The sequence below is a fragment of the Stenella coeruleoalba genome (genome assembly GCF_951394435.1).
Source record: "Stenella coeruleoalba genome assembly, chromosome: 20".
In the NCBI taxonomy this organism is placed as follows: Eukaryota; Metazoa; Chordata; class Mammalia; order Artiodactyla; family Delphinidae; genus Stenella; species Stenella coeruleoalba.
In genome coordinates this window covers 28,113,002-28,131,233 of record NC_137166.1, presented here as the reverse complement: position 1 = coordinate 28,131,233, position 18,232 = coordinate 28,113,002, and the positions used below count along the sequence as shown (strand labels likewise).

General features: G+C 40.8%; 1 protein-coding gene across 3 annotated transcripts in view; it reads left to right on the top strand.

Moving 5' to 3' along the window:
* Positions 1–18,232, top strand: part of NUP93 (nucleoporin 93) — a 122,152-nt gene that overhangs the window by 26,435 nt on the left and 77,485 nt on the right. For all 3 annotated transcript variants that reach the window (XM_079906862.1, XM_079906861.1, XM_079906863.1), the window contains one exon: positions 7,315–7,507. In XM_079906862.1, the coding sequence (XP_079762988.1) occupies positions 7,315–7,507 (193 nt within the window). The remainder of the gene's footprint in view (positions 1–7,314; positions 7,508–18,232) is intronic.

Below are 18,232 nucleotides of genomic sequence, written 5' to 3'. Positions count from 1 at the left end.
GCCTCTGAGTCCTTGTGGGATTTTTTATTTTTTTATTCAAACAGAAAGTCACAAAAATTATAATCATCCTCATCAGTTCACTCAGTCCCATGTAATTAATTTTTTTTTCATCTTGATCTTTTGTTAGCACTTTTATGAATTCATGAGTTTTCCATTAGAGTTCTGGAAATGCTTTTTCATTCAGTTCAGCAGTATAGTCAGTTACCAGAAACCTGTACTTGGCAGAGTCTTTTCCATGAATTCCTTGAAGATGAAACCCTTTTATAGGAACATATTTGCAAAAGTAGTTCTTTGTTTTCTCCAGAAGTCTACCTTCTGAGTAATGATTAGGTCTAACTCTTTTACTTAGTTTCACAGGACTATGAAGAGTTAATCCAACAGCACTTTTTTTGTTGTTGTTAATCATTGTTTTTGTCTTCTAGAGGCATCTGAAACAATAGTATCTGTTAGGATGTAATTTTCTTTTGGTTGTTGTAATTGACAGCTGACAGATATAGTACAAAGTAGAATGATGCTGTCATTTAACCATAGTTTATGTATTCAGAAGAAGAGAGGAGAGCAGAACCAGTCTTCAGCTTTTGACACCTCCTGTGAGGCTTTCCTCATTAATCTTGGTGTTGGACATTGAACACTGTTCTTGTGTTTTAATCCTGTTGCAGTCTAATTAATAATAAGTTTGAGGGCAAGATTTCCACTTGAAATTCAATGCTAAATTTCTTTTGAATCACACCTTCATTGTGGAAATTTGTATTTATAATTAAAACCATATTTGATAGTGGGGAATGTAAAAATTGTACATTTAAAAATTGCAGGTGTCTCCCAGAAGTTCTTACTGAATGATATGAAGCTGTGATTAAATGTCATAATTTAGTATCATATATTTGCTAGAAGATTTTTTTGAAGCAGAGACATTTATAATTGACAAAGTGTTGCCAAGTTGGCAACTTTGGGAAAAAGCTAAAATAGCATTTTACAGTGATATAAATCAGGAGAGTTAATAATACTTTCTGTGTATCATCAACCCCTTGAAGGAGGTAAGCATTATCATCTCCTCTTTAGAGATGAGGAAATTATTTGGGTTTTATCCCTGAGGTAAATCAACTGATTTATTATGAAGGATGAATGGCCAGGTAAAGAGGTACATAGGACGGGGTCCGGAAGAGTCCTTAGCACAGGTGCTTCTGTCTTTGTGGACCGGGGTGCACCATTCTCGCAGCGTGTGGATGCATTCACCAACTGAGAAACTCAACAAATCTCATTGTTCAAGAGTTTTTTTTTTTTAAAGAGAAAGGTGAATATATGATCCAATTTTTAAAAAATTTTATTTATTTATTTATTTATTTATTTATGGCTGTGTTGGGTCTTCGTTTCTGTGAGAGGGCTTCCTCTAGTTGCGGTGAGCGGGGGCCACTCTTCATTGCAGTGTGCAGGTCTCTCACTGTTGCAGCCTCTCTTGTTGCGGAGCACAAGCTCGAGACGCGCAGGCTCAGTAGTTGTGGCTCACGGGCCTAGTTGCTCCGTGGCATGTGGGATCTTCCCAGACCAGGGCTCGAACCCGTGTCCCCTGCATTGGCAGGCAGATTCTCAACCACTGCGCCACCAGGGAAGCCCCCACGAGTTTTTATAGAGCTTAATCTGCAGCCCTTGCTTCCCCTTCCCAGAGGTTGGTGGGTGAGGCTGAAAGTTCCAACTCTCTAATCACTTGGTGTTTCTGGTGACCAGCCCCATCCTGAGGCCACCTAGCTTAACCTTTCCAATTTACCTCAATTGCATACATTCAGGTGTGCTTAAAAGGGGTTCCTTGTGAGTTACAAAAGACTCAGAACTTCAGGACATTCCAAGGGTTTTAGAAGCTGTGTGCCAGGAACTTGGGGACAAAGACCAGATATATTTCTTATTATACTACACTACTCTTTTTTGGCTTGATTAAATATTTAACATGGTTATATTGGGAATGTGGAAATGACCATATTTTTCATAATTAAGACACATGTTAATAGCAAGTGAACCAAAATTATTTGATGCATTTTTGCTCTGCCCTTTTTTTAAGTTCATTTCATCCTATATGCCATTTGGAGATTTTTTTTTTTCTCTTTGTTAAGAATGTTTATGTGCCTGGAAGGGACATTTTTTTGGACAGTGAATGACAGGTGAGTGCTGACTAATTTGAAGAAATGGAAGTCTGCCCAGTCCTTGGTTTTAGCTCTAGGTGAGAGCTGTCGCTCTAAAGCCGTGGCTTTAATTTTTTCCCCTAGTTAATTTCTCATCATCCTCTAGGTGTGGTGAAGAGGTCTGGATCTTGGGAACTTCCCACTAAGAGCATTCGCCATTTCTGTTTATTTATTATTATTATTTATATATATTTAAAATTTATTTATTTATTTTTGGCTGTGTTGGGTCTTCGTTTCTGTGGGAGGACTTTCTCCAGTTGCGGCGAGCAGGGGCCACTCTTAATCGCGGCGCGCAGGCCTCTCACCATCGTGGCCTCTCGTTGCGGAGCACAGGCTCCAGACGCACAGGTTCAGTAGTTGTGGCTCACGGGCCCAGTTGCTCCGTGGCATGTGGGATCCTCCCAGACCAGGGCTCGAACCCGTGTGCCCTGCATTGGCAGGCAGACTGTCAACCACTGCGCCACCAGGGAAGCCCTATTATTTATTTTTAATTTAAAAAATTTTTTGACTATACCGTGGAGCATGTGGGATCTTAGTTCCCAGACCAGGGATCGAACCTGCACCCCCTGCATTGGAAGCACAGTCTTAACCACTGGACCGCCAGGGAAGTCCCACCATTTCTAATATAGCAGGGTGTCTGCAACCTCTGAAAAACAGTGGGTCATTGTCCTTCATTTTGATGGGGTACTTTTTATTGAAGTGTAATACACAGTCAGAAAAGTACATAAATCACGAGTCTATCTCAGTGAATGTTCTCAAAATGAACACACTATTAAGCAGCACCCAGAATAAAAAAACAAAGTTACCAGCCCCCCAGAAGCCTCCTTTCTGCCTCCTGTTCCCCCCCACCCCACCACCCCACCACCAAAGGATAACCAGTCTTGCCTTCTAACAGCAGTGATAAGTTTGCCCTTCATTTTAAGGCTTACCCGGGTGTTTGAGGAGGTCTGTGGAGGCTCAGTAGGACTTCTGCCAAGAGGCACGGAGAGCAGTTTGTTGCTCAGGGCCCTCGTACCCTGCCATGCTCTCTGAAGCACCTTTCGGTGCTTCCAGAGGCCACTCAACAATCAGGCTCAGAGTCATGCTGACAGAGAGGAGCCTTAGTGCTGTCTGTCCTTGCTGGCCTTTTCCGGTCCAGCCCCAGTTTTGCTGCATTGACTGTTCCACATCCCACTTCTGTGGGTTCTCAGTGTGGCTTCTTCCTGGCTCCCTCCTCCATAGCTCCCCAGGGGTGCAGCCGGCATCCAGTCTCTGCGTGTGTCTTGGCCAGATTTTTTTCCCAACACAGAGCTTGGACTTCACCCTCTCACCTCCGCTCCGGCTAATCATTCTGGTTCTCACTATTGGACAAAGCTAGTGAGGTTATTTTCATGATCAGTTTTCAGTATCTTGGGTCAAAATTGATATTCAGTTTGTTTAACCCCTATATTTTGTGGCTAAATTGATATTTATTTTGCAGAAGGGTTAAAAATCATCCTTAAATGTGTAAAATTAACCATATGTTTAAAAATTTTAATGAGATGATGACTACATCAAAGTATACATTTGGAAACTTTGATAACTTTTTTGTAAATCAGTTTCCACTGGTTGAGTTATAATGCAGGACAGATCCAGTTTTTCCCAAATATGGTATCATATACATTTCTCTCTTCTCTCAGACAGACATGGGACAAGCTTATTTTCTACTCTAAACTTATATAGCACAGTTCTTCCTGTATGTATATTTGTTCTTTTAGTTTGGAATTTGTTCACCTGAAAACTGGGCTGTTTCTTCTAAAATATCACTGGGTTTTTGTCTGGGTATTTAGAGGGAAAGCACTAGTCTGGACCAAGTGTGATCTGAATTCATGCCATTTATACTGTCTCTGCCTTATGCTGTGCAGCCTCAGAAATGTTAAGTATCAGTTGGTAGTCGGAAGGGAATGTTTTTGCTTTGGTCTCTGCTTGCCAGTGGGTGCTGATTTGGCAAGAGTGTGTAGGAAGCCTTCAAGAAGAACAGTCTCCACAAACGGAAGAATAAAACTCCCATTCATTCAACAGATGAGAACCTACTATGTGCCAGGCACTGTTCTAAGAACCTGGGGTACCTCAGTGAACAAAACAGGCAAAAAACCCTATCCTTGTGCAGTTTACATTCTAGCTGGGGGTGGGGGGGAGTGCTGAGGGTGGTTGCAGGTTGCACTCGTAAATATTTTGTTATAGGTCGGCATCAGAGGCAAGCTGACAGTTTAGCTGAGAGAGATAGGGAATCAGCCATGAGCATATCTGGGAGAAGTGCGTTCCAGGTAGAGGAAGTAAGGAGTACAAAGAAAGCCTCTACGGCAGGAATGTGCTTGACCCACTGGGGGACCAGCAAGGAGGCCCCACGGTGGCTGGAGCCCAGGAAAGGAAGCGGGACAGGACTGGAGATGAGTCTAGGAGGTAAGAAGAGATGGCTTGCTTCTGTAGGACTTCACTCTGTACAAGAAGTTTAAACAGGGGATGGATGTGATCAGACTTTCAAAGGATCACTGATAGCTGGATTGAGAAGACACTGTAGGAGACAAGGGCTGAAACCGGGAAGCCAGGAAGAGGTGAGAGTGACTTGGGTGGGGGAATGTGGTGGGAAGAGGTAGATTCTGGGTGCATTTTGACGGTAGATTTGAAAGGCTTTGTTGGCCTATTTGAATGTGGGATGTGAGTCAGGGAGGCCCTTAAGGATTTTGGCCCAAGCAACTGACTAGAGCAGGCCAAGGAGCAGGTTTTGTAGATGAAAGGTTAAAGCTCAGTTTGGGGCATATTAAGTTTAGGATGTTGTTTAGAGATTCAGCCTTTATTTTACTATGGTCAAAATAATTCTATTTAGTTAACTTTTAAAAATCATATTTATTGGACCATATTAAAGTAAATCATGACTTTTATTTTGCATTTATTACCCTCAGATCCATCACTTTAAATCTTTGTATGGGCAAGTCATTTGAGCAGTTGAGCATTTCCTTTGTGTGAATTTGTCTGACATGGGAATGTTACGTGAAATGATAGATATATTTTTTTCCTTTATTTTTCTTCTTTTTTTGAACATAAAAAAGTTTTGTTTTATTCAGGGAGTTCCAAAATTTTCCTTATGAAGGAAAAAAAGTATTTCCTTCTCCTTGGCTCTGTTAGACAAATTATTTTTATCTTAGAGTAAAAAAAAAAGTGTGGGGAGGGCTTCCCTGGTGGCGCAGTGGTTGAGAGTCCACCTGCTGATGCAGGGGATGCGGGTTCGTGCCCCGGTCCGGGAAGGTCCCACATGCCGTGGAGCGGCTGGGCCCCTGAGCCATGGCCGCTGAGCCTGTGCGTCCGGAGCCTGTGCTCCGCAATGGGAGAGGCCACAACAGTGAGAGACCCATGTACCGCAAAAAAAAAAAAAAAAAAAAAAAAGTGTGGTGGTAAGAGGCAGCATATTTCTTTTTTTTCCTCTTTCTGGTGAGTGACCATGTTTCTGGTAGTTCATAGAACATCACTGGCCCTATAGGTTTCTGAGGAAAAACATATCTCCATCAAGCAGGAGCCATCGTTTAATTATACTCTCTGCTTCTTTCTTCTTCTGTCCCTGAGAATACCTTCTCAATCTGTGATCCACATTTTCTCACAGGTAGAGGTGGCCAGTTACAGCTTGATTCTATTAGTTAAAAAAAAAAAAAAAATGACAATGATTATCTAGAAACTTTAGGTAAAGAGTTGTGGTGTATATGACTTTTTGTCTAAAGATTAAAGTCAGCTTGGCACTTCATAAAGAATACCAAAATGTCTTCATGTTTACTCCAGCTGAGCTATTTTTGTTTTAACCTTGTGCCCTTGCCTTTAAAGTTAATGTCCTTTAATGTTCATTTTTAAAAGTCCTTATTCTGCTGCTGTGGATTTATGGTGGAAACCATGCTCTTTTAACATTAACCTGAGCTTCATAGCTGAGATATAATTATATATTACATTAACATTGTAACTACAATTCTAGACCACAGGGATTTCTAAAGTACAATAGAAGCCATGGGTTTAAAACAAAGGGGAAAAATATAATCAAGAGCTACTATTTAAAGAATATTGTTCTTTTTTTAATAAATAATAATTTTGTTAACCTTTTAGCGATGTAACTTTTTAAAATGATGTTGATACTATTTATCTTCTGTTGACTTAAATAGTGGTAGGAGTTAAAAACTCCTTCTCTTAGTTGTGAACCTTATACAAGGATGGTACAGTATATAGAAGATTCATAAATGCATTAAATATCATATATGCATTAAATATCAACATTGTTCACAGAGCTTTTCTCAGTTGTTGGAGAAACAGGTGATCTTGCTAATATTCATGGTCTAGAAGCCAGCTGCTACTTAAATTAATATAATTATTAGTTGCAACAGTATCTCTAAAAGTAGTAGGTATATTAAGTCATATTCTGAATGTCATATATAATAAGCAGACATGGATCTCTGCTCTCAGAGATAAAGCTGAAGAATGAGTGAATGGAGACTTGGACATGAATTTAAAAAGACTGTCTTTTATGTTAGCGAAGGAGACTAATGGGATTAGTCAGAAGACCTGTGTTCTTCTGGTTTCAGTTCAGCCTCATTGCAGCAGAGAGTATTCTAGGCACAGAACTGAGCTCTGTGGACTGGAGTTCCTTCTCTGTCTTCTCAGGGTCCTCATGGAGTTCTTTGGGAATCATATGAGATGAGATGGCCATATAAATTGCCAGCCGTCTGCGGGTGGAGGTGTTTTTCTGTCTAAGACAGGTGGAGGGAGAGGAAGTTTGAGTGAGGGTGCTTTACGCCTCCCAGAGGTTGCCACCATGGCTTCTGTTGCCTTGTCGGCTTTGAGTCTGAAGTGAGGCAGGAATTCTGATCTGTGCTTTAATATCTTTGCGTTTGTTCTGGTGGCAGAAATCAATCTTGGGGCTGTCAGTATGGACAGAAATGATCTATTTCTTCTCAGTCTGACTCATTTTCTCTGTCAGGACTGTTGTTCTTGGGCTATGTTCAGGAACAAATCCTGCTTGTTGACGAGCTGTCTCCTTGTCTGTTTACAAAAAGTCCTAGTGTTTGTTAAGCTTGTGACAGGTTCAGGCAGTGTTTGAAGCCTATCTTTCCTCTTGATTTGGGTCTCTTCCTTTTTCTCCCCCACCTAGGATCTGCATCTCCAATGGATACTGAGGGGTTTGGTGAGCTCCTTCAGCAAGCTGAACAGCTTGCCGCTGAGACCGAGGGCATCTCAGAGCTTCCCCATGTGGAACGGAACCTACAGGAGATCCAGCAGGCAGGCGAGCGCCTGCGTTCCCGTACCCTCACACGCACATCCCAGGAGACAGCAGATGTCAAGGCGTGAGTACTGGTGGGGAGGCAGCACTGGTGCTGGGTGGCTCGGGGGCAGGATCTGCTTCTTTCCTGCCTTGAATTTGGATGTAGTCTGTAAAAGACAGATACAAGCCAGAGTCTCAGGAATTCAAGAGAGGTTTTATAAACAGGTCAGCAGCCTTGCTTTGTCTCCCTGCCTCCTGGGTTTTCCAGCCTGTCTGCCTGACCAAGCTGCGAGTCCCTATCACAGGCAGAGATGATGAGGGTGAGAAAGGGCGAAGGGCTTTGTCATACAGAAACCGTCCCAGTCGTTCCTGCTTGGGTTCACTGACTGTTGGTGATAAATGGTTCACGTAGTATATTGGTAAATGTGGGTCACACAGATAAATGTTACCTTCCAAGCCAGAGAGGGCCCAGTGATGAGCAGAGTTTTTAAGAGTACTTGGAAGAAACTGATGAGCAGTTAGTGATGAGAAGCCATCCAAGTGAGGAGTGATCCTGTCTGCTTACTGTCAGCGACCCCAGAGGCTGCTTCTAAAAGGCCTTGGAAATGCAGTGGCTGCCAGTTGATTGTAGAAGAGGAAAGTGGGTGAGCCTCAAGAGAGTGCAGCAGGAGAAAAGTGCAGGTTGACTGGCCAGTGGCTGCTGCTGCCTCACAACATGCTTTGGGTTGTTGATTCCACAGACATGTGTTTGGGATCCCCACTGTGCCAGGCCTGGGCTGTCTCTGGGACTACAACCATGAATTAGACATGGTCCTTGCCCTCAAGAAGCTTATTATTTGGTGAGGCAGGAAAAAATCTCGCCTCTTTCCATAAGAAATGTGATTTACTGGTTACTTACTCTGCATCAGTAAGATTTTGCTTAATCCTCACAACAAATAGTAGGACTGTGGTCCCTGTATTACAGATGAGCAGCTAAGGCTCAGAAAGGGCAAGTAACTCTCTCAGATGACACAGCTGGTGAGTAGTGAGTCAGGATTCAAACCCAGTGAGGTTGACTCCAGAGTGTATGCTCCTTTAACCCTGATGGAAGGGTCATGGGAGGATGCAGAGGTGCTGTTACTGGTGACCTTGCTGGGTCTGGAAAGTGGCTGAGATTCTCTGTGGGAAATACTGTATGGGAAATCGTCAGTCATCTGCTCAGTCTTCATTCCTTAAACTTGATAAGACCTAAGTGCTGGTGTTAAGGTGGGGACATTGTTTTGGATACATAGTAAATGTCACAGGGGGTGAGCATAAGGGCTACATTTTTTTTTCCCAACTAATTTTGAGAGCTGAATGTTTTGGCTGCTCTGCTGAGTCAGTAAGGATGTTGTAGAAATTCTTATGTAGGCCTCCCCAGAATTTTATTTATTAAAATACTAGTTAGTTTGTGTTCTGTTGGTATTGGTAAAAGCAAATCAGGGGAACCCTGGCAGGGGTTTTTCACTATCCAGCCTTGTAGCTAAATGCAGCCAACTGCTCCACTACACTTTTCCTCAGCACCCCATCCAGCCTTTAGACATTTCTGCTAACTTGCCCTCCGTGCAGGCTCCTACTGCTGCTGCTGCTGCTGCTGGTTGCCTGCAGTTACCCCGGGTCTTTAGCGTGCAGGCTTTTGCTTGTGTGAAAGGATGCTGCTGGAGCGAAAGGACTGTGATGCCAGCTGAGTTGCTATAGTTATAATTTAATTGCATTAGCTTTACAGCCTATTAAGAGCAAAAAGGGAAAATGTTTTCTTGGGAACAATTATCTCTTTCTTGTAAATTTCCATTCTTCCTCATATCTTTCTACCTTAAATTCATCATTTTAGGGAGGAGGAAGTTGGAACATTGAAAGAATGGTTATAGGGTGGGGCAGGTGCTCAAAAAGAAACCAAAGGGCTGATGACTGTATTTTTCCATCTCCTTGATAGGCAGAGACATAAAGTGTGATGTGAATATTTCAGTACAGGATGAGGGCAGAGGAGAGAAGTGAATAGGGAAAATTTTCTTACACGAAATAAATTTTGAAAAAAATTTCTGTCTTCAAGATTTTATTTAAGATAGCTTGTAGACCTAAGAGTGAATTGTTCTGTGTTGAAATTCATTTGTTTAAATAGACTTTGTTGGATTTTTCATTTTAGGGAACAGATTTGCTGGCTTTTTTGCATGTGTGATATTCTTAAATTGTAAAATACCTTCACACATAAAGAAGCATATGTATAACATATATAAAGGTATAAATCAGGGGTTGGCCGACTAAGACCCAGGAGCCAAATCCAACCTGCTGCCTGTTAAAGTTTTATTGGAACACAGGCACACTTACTTGTTTATGTATTGTCTATGCTGCTTTTGTGCTACAGTAGCAGAGTTGAGTAGTGATGACAGAGACTGTATGGCCGGCAAAGCCTGAGGCACTTAACTGTCTGCCTTTTACAGAATAAGTTTGCTGACTCCTGGTGTAAATAATAGGAAAATGAATGAATACTCCTGTGCACATGTCACAGTTAAGACATGGAATATTATCACTAGCTGTGAAGCCCTCCCTGGGTACACATCGTCAATTGCATCCCCCCTTTTTCTCATTGGAGATGCCTCATTGGATTTTTCCATTCAGCTCAGAAGCCAAACAACCTAGAGGTGTACAAAGAAAAATGCAGCAATCATTCTCTCTCCCTAACTTTACCCTCCAAGGTAATCAGTGTTATTAATTTACTTATTCTTTCACACTTTTCTTCATGTTCAAGCAAAGCATGTATAAACATTTATTTGCCCAAAGTTAAACAGCAGATTATAACTTTACTATGCTCGTACTAACTTACCTTTTAAAGCACTTACTGTTTGTCAGACATTGTGCCAAGTACTTTACATGCATTTTATACTTTCCTCTTAAAATAACCCTGTGAAATAAGTGTTACTGTCTCTGTTTTATAATTGAGGAGAGTCAGATAGCAAGTGGTCGGTCACACCAGAACTCAAATCCAGCTTGGGCAGTGAGAATCCCTCACGTTTGTAAGGCACTTTCAGTTCCCCTAGGCTTATAATAGGTGCTCTCTTGACTGGTCTTCACAAGCCTGAGAGGTGAGAGGGGCAGGGTTTTCCTTCACATGTTAGCAGGAGAAAAAGGAAGCTTGGAAAAGTGATGCACCCAGGATTTTCAGTCAGTAAGTGACTGGTGGGACTAACTCAAGCCTCTTGACTTTTTTTCTGCTCCCCATGTATACTGACTGAGAACAGCTTTTGTCCTTCTGTTCTCCTGGGACTGGACTGTTTGACTCCAGCCTCTCTGGCTCTGTGCTCAAGAGAAGCTGCCTGGTGTACAAAAATTGGGGCAGGTTGGGGGCAGGGAACCTTTGGATTTTTCCACCCTTAGAAGCTGAAAGTTTCTGGTACAGCCTTTATTTGTAAAACCATCCCTACCCTAGATTCCCTGCCTCCCCCATCAGGACTTCTGCATATGCACTGCACAGGCCCACAGTTCCTCCAGGCACCAGCCACTTGGATGACCTTTCTCTTCTCATAATTCTAATAGTTAATTTTTAAATGCCAAGGTTCCCAGTCCTGGTATGCCTTAAAATCACTAGGGACTGGATACGTTCTCATGTATCTCTGGTGGAGATAGAGTGCCTGCGGCACAGAATTTGGCAATAGCTAGTGCATTTACTCTTGACCCAGCAGTCCCGCTTCCAGGGAATCTCTCCCAAAGATACACTGGCAAAAGTACGAAAAGATGTGTGCACAAGGTTATTCTTTGCAGCATTATTTGTAATAGCAAAAGTTGGAAACAACTCTGACATCCATCAATATGGGACTGGTTGAATATTGGTACATGTGCATAGCTTTTCAGTAGCACAAAGGAATGAGAATATACACTGCCATGGATGGAGCGACTCCAGGCCGTATCGTTAAGTAAAATAAACATGCAAGGTGGAGGAAAGGGTATAGTACTTTATCATTTATTTAAGAAAGCAGGTGAAAGAAAGTCCATATTCATGGATTGGAAGACTTTATATTATTAAGATGGCAACACTCCCCAAATTGATCTATAGATTACATGCAATTCGTATCAAAATCCCAGCTGGCTTTTTTGCAGCAATTTGTAAATTGATCCTAAAATTCATATGGAAATTCAAGGAACCTAGAATGACCGAAACAATTCCTTTTTTTTTTTTTTTGTTAGTTGAGTATAATTGACCTTCAACACTATGTTAGTTTCAGGTGCACAGCATAGTGACTCGATATTTCTGTACATTACAAAATGGTCACCACAATAAGTCTAGTTACCATCTGTCACCGTACAACTTTATTACAATATTATTGACTGTATTCCCCATGCTGTGCATTTCATTCCAGTGACGCATTTATTTCGTAATTAGAAGTTTGTACCTCTTAATCTCCCTCACCTATTTCACTCATTCCCCCCACCTCCCTCCCCTCTGGCAACCACCTGTTTGTTCTTTGAATCTATGAGTCTGTTTTGTTATGTTTGTTCATTTGATTTGGTTTTTAGATTCTACGTATAAGTGAAATCATATGGTATTTGTCTTTAAAGCTTTAAAACTCTTAAAAGTAGGTGTAAATCTTCTGACTTCTTGGATGTGAAACCAAAAGCATAAGTGACAGAATCAAAAATAGATAAACTGAACTTCATCAAAATTAAACAACTTTTGTGCTTTAAAGGACACTATCAGGAGAGAAAACAACCCACAGAATGGGGAGAAAATATTTGCATATTACAATATATGTTGAATAAGGGGCTTATACCCAGAACATATTAAAAACTCTTACAACTCAATAATAAAAAGACAACCCAATTTATTTTGAAGTATAGTTGATTTACAATATTATATTAGTTTCAGGTGTACAGCATTGTGATTCAATATTTTTACAGATTATAGTCCGTTAAAAGTTGTCATAAGATAATGGATATAATAATTCCCTGTGCTATACAATATATCCTCATTGCTTATCTATTTTATATATAGTAGTTTGTATCTCTTAATGCCATACCCCTAATTTGCCTCTCCCCCTTTCCCTCCCCCTTTTGGTAACCATTAGTTTGTTTTCTATATTTGTGAGTCTGTTTCTGTTTTGCGTATACGTTGGTTTGCATTATTTTTTAGATTCCACATGTAAGTGATATCATACAGTATCAGACTCTGTCTGACTTATTTCATTAAGCGTAATGTTCTCTCAGCCCATCCACATTGCTGCAAATGGCAGATTTTCATTCTTTTTTGTTTTTGGCTGCATTGGGTCTTCGTTGCTGCACGGGCTTTCTCTACCTGTTGTGAGCGGGTGCTACTCTTCGTTGCAGTGCGTGGGCTTCTAATTTTGGTGGCTTCTCTTATTGTGGAGCACGAGCTCTAGGCACACGGGCTTCAGTAGTTGTGGCGTGTGGGCTCTAGGGCATGCGGGCTTCAGTAGTTGTGGCGTGTGGGCTCTAGAGCGCAGGCTCAGTAGTTGTGGCGCATGGGCTTAGTTGCTCTGTGGCATGTGGGATCTTCCTGGACCAGGGATCAAACCTGTGTCCCCTGCATTGGCAGGTGGATTCTTAACCACTGCGCCACCAGGGAAGTCCCTCATTCTTTTTTATGGCTGAGTAACAGTCCACCATATGTGTGTATCACATCTTCTTTATCATCTGTGGATGGGCACTTGGGTTGTTTTCATATCTTGGCTGTTGTAAATAGTGCTGCTGTGAACATTGGATGCATGTATCTTTTTGGTTTAGTGTTTTCATTTTTGCCAAGTACATACCCTGGAGTGGAATTGCTGGATTATATAGTAGTTCTATTTTTAGTTTTTTGAGAAGCCTCCATATTGTTTTACTTAGTGGCTGGACCAAAAGACAACCCAATTTTAAAATGAGCAAAAGATCTGAATAGGCATTTCTCCAAAGGAGGTATATTAATGTCCAATAAGCAAATGAAAATATGCTCAACATCACTAACCATCAGGGAAATGCAAATCAAAACCGCAATAAGATACCACTTCACCCCCACTAGGATGGCTGTAATCAAAAAAGACGGATAATAACAAATGTTGGTGAGAATGTGGAAAATATTGAAACCCTCGTAAACTGTCAGTAGGAATGTAAAGTGGTGCAGCCACTTTGGAAAACATCCAGCAGTTTCTCAAAAGGTTAAATATAGAGTTAACATATGACTGAGCAGTTCCACTCCCAGGTTTATACCCAGGAGGAATGAAAACGGTTGTCCACACAAAAACCTGTACATGAGCGTTCATAGCAGCATTACTCATAATCACCAAAAAGTAGAAACAATCGAAATGTCTAACAGCTGATGAATTGATAAATAAAAGTGGCATATCCATATAATGGAATACTATTTGGCAATAAAGAAGAATGAACTACTAATACATGCTCCAACATGGATGAACCTTGAAAACATTATGCTAAGTGAAAGAAGCCAGTCACAGAAGACTACATATTGTATAGTTCCATTTATAGAAAATGTCCAGAATAGGCAAATCTGTAGAAACAGAAAGTAGATTAGAGGTTGCCAAGGGAGTGGGTAGATTAGGGGACATAGGGAGTGACTGCTGGTGGGTAGGGTGGTTTCTTTTCTGGGTGATGAAAATATTCTAAAATCGATTGTAGTGGTGGTTGCACAAATCTGTGGCTATACTAAAACCCACTGAATTATACTTTTTTTTTTGAGATTCTTTTTTCCCCTCTTATTGCACTTACTTTTAACACTTTTATTATGGAAATATTAAAACATACACAATAGTAGAGAAAACAGTATAATAAACTCCCAGGTACCCATCACCTATCATATCAATATTCTGCCATTTTTTAAAATTCTTTTTAATTTTTATTTTATATTGGAGTATAGTTGATTAACAATGTTGTGTTAGTTTCAGGTGTACAACAAAGTGATTCATTTATAAATGTATCTATGAATTATACATTTTAAGTGGGTGATTGTATAGTATGTGAATTATAGCTCAATAAAGCTGTTTTTAAAAAGTACGTAACACAAACTTATGTACATAACTGCTAATAAAAAAAGAAGGAAGGTGTTTAAAAATAGCTGAGATTTACTATAATCAGGTATGGTAAGACATGCAAACATGGATATGACATGACTGTCATGAAGGAAGAAGTTTCTACTCACATTTCTTTTTTTTCTTTTTTCGGCTGCATTGGGTCTTCATGGCTGTGTGCGGGCTTCCTCTAGCTGATGCAAGCGGGGGCTACTCTTCCTTGCGGTGCACATGCTTCTCATTGCTGTGGCTACTCTTATTGCAGAGCTCGGGCTCTAGAGCGCAGGCTCAGTAGTTGTGGTGCACGGGCTTAGTTGCTCCGCGGCATGTGGGATCTTCCCGGACCAGGGCTCGAACCCGTGTCTCCTGCATTGGCAGGCTGATTCTTAACCACTGCGCCACCAGGGAAGCCCTCTACTCACATTTCTCTGGAAACAGGAGGCAGGGCATGCCATGCAGGGCCACTGAGGGAGCACTGAGGTCAGTCGGGTCAGAGGAAGCAAGGGGAAAACCTGGGCGAGAGCCTTTACTGAGGTTTCTCTGGGAAGGCAGAGTGAGCAGGCTTAGGATTGGCTAGTTTGAATAGCCTCAGTGGGCTCTAGGGTAAAGTTGTCTGGTACCTCACCGTGAGATGATTAGAGCAGGGGATAGTGACCCATTGAAGGAGGTGGTTGAGGTATGGGCTCTGGATTGATTAGTGTGCATATGTTCTTATATGTGCTTACAGGCCTCTAGGAATTAGCTAACTCTGGGAGAGGCAGTCGCTCCAGTGCCAGCAAGGCCCCAGATGTCAAAGCCACAAATACAGGAAATTAAAAGGTGTGATTAGGGCTTCCCTGGTGGCGCAGTGGTTGAGAGTCTGCCTGCTGACGCAGGGGACGTGGGTTCGTGCCCCAGTCCAGGAGGATCCCACAGGCCGCGGAGCGGCTGGGCCCGTGAGCCATGGCTGCTGAGCCTGCGCGTCCGGAGCCTGTGCTCTGCAACGGGAGAGGCCACAACAGTGAGAGGCTTGCGTACCACAAAAAAAAAAAAAAAAAAGTTGTGATTAATATAAATGGTGTAAAGAAACAAAGGGTTACCTATAGGAAAAGGGAAAAAATAAGGTGAAGATGGACTTTTTTATAGATTTGACTTTGGAACTGTATAAATATTTTGTGTAATTATAAAACAAAACTAAATTTCAAAAAAGGAATTCCTAAAGAAGGAAAATAAATGCTCATTCAGTTGGTGACATAATCATTCAAAGAGGAACATTTCCAAGTAATATCTTAATTGGTCTTCAATAATGATATCGTTGGTAACGGGATTGATACTGCTGTTTTGAGACTATTGTGTGTATAGTGTAGGATAAAGCAAATAAGTAGTTAAGGTGGTGATGCTGAGAACTAGGACTTTGGGTATGAGAGAAAGGAGATACAGATAGAAAATCTATGAGGTTAACCCCAAACTTTACGTTTTTAATTTTGAATTGGAAGTGTCAGTATGAACTCATGATGTAATTTATCTTAAGGAAACTGAAACAAAAGTAAAAACTCTATTTCTAGCTCTGCCTACTGAAAGGCTTAGAAACAGTGTAGCAATGAGCACATCTTAGTGCCCAGATAGTGGTCTCTAAAAATCCATTTCTTAATAAAAAGTAACTGGGGCTCTTTGGAGAGTTGACCGATTCCAGGTCTGGGGCAAGATGAACTTGTCTTGTCATACCAGATGGCAAGGAAGTTATGTAGGTCAACTTGAGTCATGTCAAAAGAACTGAGAAACCAACTTGAAAAGGCTTCTACTGGCCAAAGATGAGATGATTTTGAGCATGATAAGGATAATAACTGCAGTGGATTGAAATACATCAAATATGTTTAAATTCATGAGTTCATAATGACACAAAACTCATCAGTCACCTTTGGAGAATGCTAGAGAATCAACTCATTATTCAGAGTAACCATGTAGTTGATGAAGAGTGTCTCTGAGGGGAAATATTCCAGCTAATAGAGACAGAATACCACCATTTTGCAACCTCTAAGGAATTAATGCATCTAAGCAATGATCATCAGTGTCTGGTAACATTCCAAAAAGAGGTAATCAGATATTACATACCTCTTGATAAAAGTCTGAAGTAATTGAACCAAAAAAATGCCACCTGAATCTGATCAAACCATTAGCACTTACTTTCAATTTACAGGAAATTGGATAGGAGAGGCAGGAGGAACATGTTAAATTACATCATGGGGATGCAATCAGTAAAACCTGTTATGTGGGAAACTACATCCTTGCTACTTTGAGTCTGGTCTATAGATCAACAGCATAAGCATCAGCTGTGAGCTTTTTAGAAATGGAGACCCTCAGGCCCTATCCCAGACCTGCTGAAACAGAATATGCTTATTAACAAGCTTCCCAGGTGATTCACATGCACATTTCAAGTTTGAGTAGCACTGCTCTATGGAACAAATAATCTAGAGTCTCCAACAAATTGTAAGAAAAAAAAAAATGAGATGGAGGGACAACTCAAAGATTAAAAGACATTTGGAGGCATATCAATTATTTGCAGGTAGAGAACTTACTTGTATTCCATTCAAACAAACACATTTTAATGTTATGAAATAATTAAGAGAATATTTTGGATTTACTTCGAAATGATCTGGGTGGTAGAGAGAGGAAAGTAGGTAGGGATGTAGGTGAAAATAGAGTTTGCTACGACATGCTAGTTTTTGAAGCTGGGTGATAGGTACAGGGTTTATTATTTTAATTTCATATTAAGATTTTTTTCTATAATAGTTTAAAAAGGAGTTGGCTAAAATGGCTATAATCAAAAAGGTAGTAACAGGTATTGGCAAGAGTGTGGAAAAAATTAGAACCCTTGTACATTGCTCATGGGAATGTAAAATAGTGTAGCTGCTTTGGAAAATAGTCTGGCAGTTCTTCAGAAGGTTAAACAGGGAGTCAATATATAAGCTAGCAGTTCCACTCCGAGGTGTATACCCAAGAGAAATGAAAACATAGTTCACGCAAAAACTTACACATGAATGTTCATGGCAGCATTTTTTATAATAACCAAAAAGTGGAAACAACCCAAATGTCCTTCAAATGATGATATGTTCATTAATATAAAATATAGCATATCCATATGATGGAGTACTATTCAGTAATAAAAAGAAATGAAGTACTGATACATACTACAACATGGATGAACCTTGAAAACGTTATTCTCAGTGAGAGAAACCAGTCATGGAAGACCACATATTGTATGATTCCATTTATAGAAAATGTTCAGAGTAGGCAAATTTATAGAGACAGAAAATAAATTAGTGGTTAGGGGGAGATTTGTGGAGACATGAGCATTTTATTGATACATTCCCATGACTGCTTATGGAGTGGGGGAAATTTTGGCAGGGAGGGGTGATGAAAATATTCTAAAATAGATTGTGGCGATGATTGTACAACTCTGTGAATATACTAAAACCCATGGAATTCTACACTTTAAATGGGTGAATTGTATGATATGTTAATAATATCTCAGTAAAGCTGTTATAAAAAAGGGAAGGAGAGCCTAATACTGATACCCGTGCTCCAGGCTTACCCAACACTAATCAGAATCATTGGGAGGAAAGTTGTCTAGACGATTCTAATGTGCAACCAGGACTGGGAACCACTGTACTAGAAAGTTAGCCATCAAGGATTGTTAGAAGAGAGAGGCAAGATTATCTATTTGAAATGATAGCCTGGAGGGGAAGCCTCAGGGATGGCATCATAGCTGACCAGTCTGCACGGAAGAGACAAAAATCTAC